The 9,647-nt window shown below is 27.6% G+C and overlaps 3 protein-coding genes across 3 annotated transcripts in view; all 3 read left to right on the top strand.

Moving 5' to 3' along the window:
* LOC122631844 overlaps positions 1 to 356 on the top strand; it is a 1,561-nt gene extending 1,205 nt beyond the window's left edge. Inside the window, exons 3-4 of the mRNA XM_043817992.1 lie at positions 6 to 251; positions 352 to 356. Coding sequence (XP_043673927.1) covers positions 6 to 251; positions 352 to 356 — 251 coding nt within the window. The remainder of the gene's footprint in view (positions 1 to 5; positions 252 to 351) is intronic.
* An 891-nt stretch (positions 357 to 1,247) lies between these two features.
* Positions 1,248 to 4,726, top strand: LOC122631996 (uncharacterized protein PF11_0207-like). Its single transcript, XM_043818310.1, has 9 exons — positions 1,248 to 1,402; positions 1,843 to 2,088; positions 2,190 to 2,387; positions 2,521 to 2,745; positions 2,892 to 3,020; positions 3,236 to 3,361; positions 3,589 to 3,795; positions 3,935 to 4,123; positions 4,267 to 4,726. The coding sequence occupies exons 1-9, from the start codon at positions 1,343 to 1,345 to the stop codon at positions 4,453 to 4,455; spliced, it is 1,569 nt and encodes a 522-aa protein (XP_043674245.1). The 5' UTR covers positions 1,248 to 1,342; the 3' UTR covers positions 4,456 to 4,726.
* A 1,275-nt stretch (positions 4,727 to 6,001) lies between these two features.
* LOC122631997 lies at positions 6,002 to 7,517 on the top strand. The gene is made up of 2 exons (XM_043818311.1): positions 6,002 to 6,357; positions 6,954 to 7,517. Exons 1-2 carry the CDS (start codon positions 6,082 to 6,084, stop codon positions 7,260 to 7,262), a joined length of 585 nt encoding a protein of 194 aa, XP_043674246.1. The 5' UTR covers positions 6,002 to 6,081; the 3' UTR covers positions 7,263 to 7,517.
* The last annotated feature ends 2,130 nt before the right edge of the window (positions 7,518 to 9,647 follow it).

Genomic DNA, 9,647 nt, shown 5'->3' with positions numbered 1-9,647 from the left:
GCCAGTGGTCTTACCCAGAAACAAAGTTATCGCCGCTATTGGTAACCGTAATCTTGTACCAGGCGACATCGTTCTCATGACTTTGAAGTCAAACAAAACGTACTTCAGTCGTGTCACCGATGGAGTCAGTCCATTGACATTCAGCTTTCTTAAACCTAAACTGGTTCCAGAAGTTTTCAATACTTTCGGCAGAATTTGGAGACTCGTTCCAGGAGATTTCAGGGATATAAATTGTGAATCTCTTTTCAATGGTATATATTAAACTTCAACGATTATATTAACATGATGATACATATTAACTTAGAATGATATATATTAATTCTTAATGGTATATATTGATCGTATTTGTAGAATAAACATAAATATTTTCATCGATTGTTGTTACTAATTCTATGAAACAAATAAATAAAAATCTATTTTTGCATCATATACTGTATATTCTATATTTACTTTCTTATAACCTACAATGCAAATTTCTTATTCATTTCTCTTTGTTTTTTCTTTTTGAATTAATATCCACAGCGTATTACAAATAATACGCATATGTAGATTTTCTACAAAATTGCTTTTTAAGGTGTTAAGTAAATTCATTATGTTAAGGTCATTCATGATGATTCAATGAGCTAGATAAGAGTATGATATAATAGTATATAATTAACTCCATTTAGAAGACCGAAAATCGAATATGTTCCGATAAAAAATTTTCCGTTCTATTAACAATATTTAATAGACAAAACAGCTGTTATTGTTGAAACAATTACTTTCCTTACGTAATTCTACAGAATCGGAAATAATATATATGTATTTAAATTATAGTTGTTGTTATAACTATAGTTTGATATAATTATCGTAGATAAATTGATATTCCAAGTATAAGATTCTACAAAAATTCTAAAATTATATAAAAGACCGAAATCGTAATGATAATTAACAAGCAGATGTGAAAAAAACGAAGCATTTAATAATTTAACGAGAACGAATAATAGGAATAATAATGTAATAAAAATGAAATAATATATGTACACACACACACACACACACAAAGTTTTTCTTTAAGAAGAAATCGAGAAATGATGAATCAAATAAAAATATACTGCGTTATCAATTTGATGCGATAAATTTTTCACATGAATAGTTACAATGTCGTTTTTGTTTTCTCGATACATTTAACGCAAGTGTTTCAAATTAATACTGCATATAAATAGATTGATAAACCTTAAGATGTATTCAGTAAAATGGCAAATATACGCATAATTAATGAAATACGGTTAGTATATAAGAGCAGTGATGTTAAAGATCGTCAAAACACTTGAAAAAGTGTTTGGTCGAAATCAACGGAATCATGGCACGGAGCATTTTCTTAACAGTCATTTTGGCATCTGCCATCTTGGTATATGTACAGGTAAGTTTGTTTTGATTATACAGTTATAATAAAATATCAGATTTATGATTAATAAAAATATAGAGAGAATAAAGTACAATAAGTCGATTAGTTCTTCTTTTTTTTTTCTTTTTTCCATCATGTTAACATATGATTTATCGGTCACGAGTATACTCGTGAGTTATATATGCATTCAACTTATATATCAAATTATCAAAGTATAAAATAGTGTAAGTTGTTGTTACTTAATACTATTTATTGTGTTACGTAATATTTTGCGTTTAATTGTAATATCACAATTTTTGGAAACTTTTCTAAATATTTTAGAATAAATATTTTAATTTTGATTATGAATAGATAGATTATATAAGAAACGCGTTACTTTTCTTTTTTTTTTTTTTTTTAATAAGATCCAACGTACGTAAAATAGAAATGAAAATTTGGTGATATCATTATTATAGGCTACTCCTGTACCGGGCAACTACTCGAAACAGTTAGTTATACCAAACGAATTATCCGACCCCGAAATAGTTCAATTCCAAAATTCTTTAAAAGAAATATGGACGGACGTGAAGAATACGTTAAAGAAAACATGCAACGAAATGGCCCAAGATTGCTTAACAACCAATACCTTAAATACATTGATCGATAGAATCAAACTATCGGTTGAGGAAAGTATTGAAGGTAGTGATGAAAATCTACATAAGGTATGATGCAATGATATAACATATCCATATAATTGATACTTTGATAATACAATTAATTAAATAATTAATCTTGTTTCTTTTCTTTTTTCTTATTATTTAAGAATTCGGAATCATCTAAAAATGAACTAGTGGATAGTTGGGTTGACTACAAGAAAAAGCTTACTGAACAATATAAAGAGGAACAAAATCCAAACATGCAAGCTATCATTAATGAAGTTGAAACTGCGATAAAAAAAACAAAAAAAATTATGCAAATCGCTGTTGACAGTGCCCGCGCGCGAGTAGAAAATGCTGAAAAGGTATAACATAACGATATAATACATGTACGATAGATCATAGATCGATCGATTAATTTTATACACATAGACATATTCGCATTGGATAATAATCTTTTTTCTTTTTCTTTCTTTTTATTTTTTTAATTTTCATTAGAACAACGATAAGGAAGTAGTACTAGAATATGACGACAATGGTTTTACAATTAAAGACAAGGCACAGCAAAGTTGGAAACAGTTTAAGGAAAACTGTAAACAATTGTTTAACAATCCTAGAGTAAAAAATATCGTGGAGAAAACTAAGAAGATGATCGAACGCGTCAAAGATGTCATAAAAAATACTATCGAGAGTGTTCAGAAAGAAAGCAAGAAGGTTTCCAAAGTATGTATTAAAGATATAATATATTTATTTATATATCATACGTATATAATTAAATTAATTAGTATCTGTATTTCCATACATATTAAGTAATAATTGATTTGTTATACCTATCTTTTTTTTTTTTTTTTTCATTTCATTATCATTAGCCTGAGAATTCTGAAGAAGAAGAAAAAGATCGAGAGACTCCTACTTTTAAAGAAAAAACACAAGAAACTTGGAACGATTTCAAGAAGAAGCTCGAGGAAAAATACAAAGAAATGTTCAACAATTCTAAAATAAAAAAAGTCGAGAAAACTGACAAGTCGGTAGAAAAGGATCTCATGAAGAACATTCCAGATTTTGTTAATGAAGAAATCAATACTATTTCCAAGGTATATATTAACGATATAACATATCTACGAAACATACAAAATAAAATTAATTAAACATGTTTTTGAACATATCTATTATACAATAATTAATTTTTCTTCTTTTTTTTCATTATCATTAGAATAAAAATTCTAATGAGAAAGAAGAGAATTCTATGATTCTTAGTTTGGTAGAAGAAACAAAGAAAGTTTTGGAGGACTTGAAGAAACTTGAAAAAGAAATGAAGGAAATTTTGAACAATTCCAAGGTAAAAGGAGCCATTAAAAAAATAATCAAACAGACTAACGATAACATCAAGGAGATCATAGAGTCTGTTAATAACAGAATCGGCAACGGTCCCAAGATATATAATAACGTCATAATATATTTACGATACATATATAATCAATTTTTTAAAAATATTTTCCTATAGCTATTAAATAATAATTGATTTGTTTCTTTCTTTTTCTTTCATTTTATTTTCTTTATCACCAGCCTCAGAATTCTGAAGAGCGAAAAGAAGATTCGACAAGTTCTAATGCTAAAACAAAAAAAGCAGTCGACGAAATGAAAAAGAAAATTGTTGCAAAATTCAATGAAATTCTGATCAAATCTAAAATAAAAGAAATCCTCGAAAAGGCTAAGAGCAATATCAAGGAGATAATTGAATCCATTAAGAACAATCTCGGCAAGCGTCCCAAGGTATGTATTAACGATATGATATATTTATAATACATATGTAATTAAATCAATTACACGTGTATTTCTTATTACCTATTAAACAACAATCGATTTGTTTGTTTCCATGTTTTTTTTTTTTTTTTTTTCTTTTCATCGTCAGCAACCCAACGACTTTGAAAATGAAAAAGAGTTGAAAGACGAAAAGGATGATTCTGAATTTGATGTTATGAGAAAAAATATAAGAGAAGCTTGGAATGATTTCAAGAAAAAAGTCGACAAAAAAGTGAAGGAAATTTTGGACTATATCAAATCAAAAGAAACGAAGAAAAAATTCGACAAGCGTTCGAAAGTATGTATTAACGATATGACGTATCTGTAATATATATACATTGAAATTAATTAGACATGTATTCCTATATATATTAATCTATAATCAATTTATTTATTTGTTTCTTCTTTTTTTGTTTACTTTTTTCTTTCCATCATTATTAGCCCGAGAATTCTGAAACTCTAAAAAAACATTCTGAAGAGAACTCTGGATCAGAAGAAGATTCGAAAGAGAACTCTGGATCTGAAGAAGACTCGGAAAAGAACTCTAGGACTCCCGGTTTGAAAGACAAAGTACAAAAAACTTGGGAAAACTCAAAAAAGGAATTTGAAAAAAATCCAAGGAAGTTTTGAACAATCCGAAAGTAAAGGAAGTTGTAGAAAAATATGAAAGGGCATTCCGATGAACTAAAGATTACGTCCATGAAATCATTGTTTCTGTTCGTAATCGAATTAAACAGATTGAGAAATAATTTGTAAATTATGATGGACATGCATAAATATGTACTTCGCATGATAATATCGTTCAAACGATATTATCATGTAATATGACCGACGCGAACAATGGATATGTACTTATTATTAAAAAGATAAATAATAAAGTTTAACTATTGTTTTCATCTAATTTGAAGATTTTCATTTATATACACACACACACGCGCGCGCGCGCGCGCATAAAGGAAAAAAAAATTAAAAAAAAAAAAAAAATGTATTTTGTAATACGAAAGCACGAAATCATCGTTACATGTAATATTAATAAGAAATTGCCTTTTTGGGATAAGATTATTATGTGAACAGGGTTCATTGCATCTGATATCATTTCAAACGTTAAATTTATTTCTAAGAGTACCAAAAATATCTTTAGTCGAAATTAATATAATATATATAAATGATCAATGAAGTATATGATAAAAATAAAACTTTTTACTTACGATCAATTCGAATGATGTTTTCGAATAAAAGAGAAGGATGTAATAAGAGAAAGAAAAATTCTAAGATTTATACGATACCAGTTGAAATGCTCGCGGGGTCAAGGTTCTTATAAAGACGAAGATAAATCGAGAATGCCAAACACACTCGTATATTCGCGTATGTGCACGTATACGAGCAAAGAGAGAAAGAGAGAGAGAGAGAGAGAGAGAGAGAGAGAGAGAGAGAGAGAGAGAGAGAGAGAGAGAGAGAGAGAGAGAGAGAGAGAGAGAGAGAGAGAGAGAGAGAGAGAAAATTCAACTCAGAAAATTATTTCACAATTACATATATATGTATGTCGATCGTGTAGAAATTGAAAAGACAAAATTATATGTTTGATAACGAGACGCATCGATGAAGATTTTTCCGTAGAACCTTGTCCTCGGAAAATGTTCTGTACAGTTGTATATCTGAGTGCACTTTACTCTGTTGATAGTTTGATACACATACAAACATATATATATATATATATATATATATTTGATAACAAAGTATCAAAGTATCGAAATATTTGACTTTCTTATTAAATGATCTTAATTAAAATTGACTAATTGACAAAATCGGACAAATACTATTTTTTTTCTGAAACGATTACTACTTTCAATATCGTGAAAAAAAAAATAAATAAATAAATAATAACAATAATAAAATGAAACAAAAAACCCAAAAAGAAAAAGAAATGATAGTACTTTCGAAAGGAAATATTTAATATATTATTCGAAATTGGAATGTGTTTAAGAGAATAAAAATCGAAGAAGATTATTGCCTATCTCTCTCTTTCTCTTTCTTTCTCTCTCTTTTTTATTTCAAATAAAAACGAGAATATCGTTCTTCTCCTTCTTAGTTGAAAGAAGATAAACTACTCTTTGCCCTCGTGTAGCGACATTAATAGATGATAAGCATTGCCTATAAAGGGAGCAATACCAGAAGTCCGTGCATCAGTCGTTCTTTAGTAATTTGACGAGTTCGAATTCTTTAAAGAGGTAACAAAAAGAAAAAAAATCATCGAAAATGAAGATCGCATACCTGATCGTTCTAACAGTGTTCCTCGTTTACACCGAGGCTAAAATAGTACCATCTAGCAATGTTGAAGCTCAACAAACGAATCAACCTCTTCATTTATCCGAATTAATTAGTCAAGCACAAGCAAATATCAATACTCTGGCAGCTCAGTTTCAAGAAAAAATAAATCTTCCTGATCAAGAAACTATCGTCAACACCGTCAAGGAACAGAGCACGAGTTTCGTGAACAATTTACAACAATTCGTGAAAAATGTAACCGAACAGGTAAGACCATCTCTCTTTTGATTTAATATTATAATATATTTGCAACGTTTGCTAGAGGAAACAATATTTTTTTTTAATTAAAAACATAAAAAGAAAGATGAAGAAAAAGAAAAAAAAATGCACGCAAAGATTTTTTTTTTCCCCTTTACACCTTATGATATCTTGTCATATAGCTTTAAAAAATGTACGCGTTATTAATTGTAACAAGTTCTTGATACGTATCATTTAAGGGAACTCACAATTGAACTCTCCAATCGAATTTTGGTAACTTTCGGAATAAAAAGAAGAGGAAGATAGAAAATGTGAGCTTCCAAAGAGATGCAGAGCAAGAAATAGTATTTCTTGAAATATCAAAAAAAAAAAAAAGTAAAAAAAAAAAGAAAAAAAATGATATAAATATTTGAGACCAATTGAATAAATCATTTTTTCTCAAGCTTAATCGTTGTTGTTGTTTTTTTTTTATTTTGTTTATTTCGGTCGGTCCTATCTGTCTTTTATGAACAAATTGTTTGGCAAATAAGGAAGAGGTTGTTGTTCAGGTCTCTTAAGATCTTAAATGCAAATATAATCGTAGAAATAAACTTTGTATAATACAGGTTAGCGAGAAAACTCCAGAATTAGAAAGACTGTGGGTCGATGTCAAGGGCAAATTAAACAAGGTTGTTGAAGATATCAATGCTCAAATTCCAAATGCAAGTGAACAAGTAAATCAATTACAAACCAAGTTACAAGAAGGATTACAAGTCCTCGTACAAGAATCCGACAAGACAGCTAAAGCTGTTAGCAAAAATTCTGAGAAAGTACAAGAAGACATTGCCAAATTTACGAAACAAGCTGTCGAACTTGCCGTAGAAACCACACAAAATCTAAACACTCAATTGCAACAAGCAGCCAAAACTAGTTAAAAGAATATATATATATATATATACACAAATTAATAAATAAAAAAGAAACAAGAAAAAGAATGATTTAAAACTCGTCGAACTTTTCTTATTAACAAAACGAATTAATTAAAATTAATCTAAACACACAGTGATGCAGTTTCTATAAATACGAGAAAAAAAAAGAAGAAAAAAGGAAACACGTGTTAAGATGAAAGACTATTTTTGTATTTGAAAAAAAAAAATAATAAATAAATAAATATATTTTACTATATAAAATCGTATAATTTTTTTTTGTTTGTACAAATTTTCGCATTTATTAGTTTTCTTTAAGCATATATTATATACATATATTTGAGGTCATTGTGCCGACGTAATATTTCTCATAAATTTCAAAATATTAAAAATTTCTAAACAATGCGGAATGTACCTTAGATGTTCCTAAACATTTTCTAATAAATAACTCTATTAATTTCGCCATAAAAAAATGATTTAACGTATAAAAATCATACGAAATATTATATATGATTACGAGTAATTTTGATAACTTATTAGGCAATACTGTTGAATCATTCCGATTACACATCTACTTATATAAAAAAAGAATTCGTCCTACTTATTTCGCAATAAAATTTCGTATTCCTACGATACTAAAAAGATACTCGAATTTTAATCTGAAATTAACGTCATTTGATAATAATCTTTCACAGATATATCGTCTAAAATTTGTAATGATTCGCAATTTTTTCGTTGATTATTATTCTTTATTCGTATTAATTCATACTCATATTTTAAGATAATAACTTCCTTCGGAGAAGAAAAAATAAACAAACTTTAATAATGATAATAATAATGATAATAATAAAGATAAGTTCTCTTAGTTTTAATCATTTAGACCATTGGACTATCAAATATATATATATATATATACACATATATATGTATGTATGTATGTATGTACATATATACATTATGCGTGCGTGTGTGATTTTATAAATATGTACGTAACAGTAAAGCAAAAACTTTCATATTGCATATTGAAATATACATTTAACCTAAATTTAAAAAAAAAAAAAAAAAAATGTCAAACGTTTCATAATTTCCAATGTAACGATTTGCGAACGCTTTATAAAAGAAATTATTTAGGTCATTACATTCACAGTCGTTACTTGGTAACACCAGAGAATTTATACGCATTTATTTATCGTGTTATTTGTTCGTTCCTTTTGATAAGTGAATTATTCCAAAAGAAAAACAAAACAAAAAGAAAATAAGGAAGCACTATATTACTATTAATAACTTACTACGTTAACTACACACACACGCAAATATTTCATTACGTTTATCATCGGAGAAAATGAAATCGTGCATTTTATTTTTTTTATTATTTATGGTAAGTTCAAGCATCTAACCTCTATATATATTTCCGCATAATTTTTGTTTTTATTATAAGTCATGAAAACAATTCGTACGAAGTAAAAAATACAATATCAAAATATTCATCGCAACGAAATGATTCTTATTTTATTTATTTGTTTATTGTTTTTTTTTTTTTTTTTTGGTTCTTATCCAATAGATATCCTTAGCAGTTAGTCAGGTAAGACTTAATAAAAAATATAAAACATTATTGCAAAAGCTTAATGAACCTTCTCTGGAAGATCAAATCATGTCGAAGAAAGAAGAAATTAATTCGAAGAATAGAAGAATCGATGAAATAAATAAGGGATTCGAAAAAGTGATCGATTTCGTTAACGTTTTAGGACAAATAAATAACTTCGTTTCAGACAGAACGAAGAATATCATTCGAAAACTTAATAATTTATACAACTCGGACGAGGACGAATATTAAAGATATTTTGCATTAATTTGTAAATTACGAAACAAATTCTGATATGTGTTCGTACATCTGTATGTTTTTATCTTAGAAAAATTATTATGAAAAAAAGTAAGCAACCATTATTAAAAAGTAATCAAAGTGAAACATGTCAACTAATTCTTCGATCTTAAAATATTATTCTATAATGAAACTACTAGGTTTAATATTGTTAATATATTGTTAATACGTACATGTGTTTTATAAATCCAAATAGATTATTGCGACGAAACAGCCCTCACCTTCAGAAATTTGATTTGATCCGAAATTACATTGTTCCACTAGTTACGAATTTCAAATGCGTATTTTGCACTCGACGCGCCATCTACAGCCATAAAAGAGAACTATTTGTTATTATCCAATCAGAATATTACAGGATTTCTTTTTTAATTAAATAAATTATTTAATAAACGTCGTATATTATATGTATTATAAAAATAATTACAAATTTTATATTATATTATTCTAAAGTATGTATTGTATAACTCTTATATTAAAAGAATAAATCGTTTTAATGATCATATATATTCGAATAT

Source organism: Vespula pensylvanica, chromosome 9, assembly GCF_014466175.1.
Source record: "Vespula pensylvanica isolate Volc-1 chromosome 9, ASM1446617v1, whole genome shotgun sequence".
Lineage (NCBI taxonomy): Eukaryota > Metazoa > Arthropoda > Insecta > Hymenoptera > Vespidae > Vespula > Vespula pensylvanica.
This window is presented reverse-complemented; position numbering and strand designations above follow the sequence as displayed.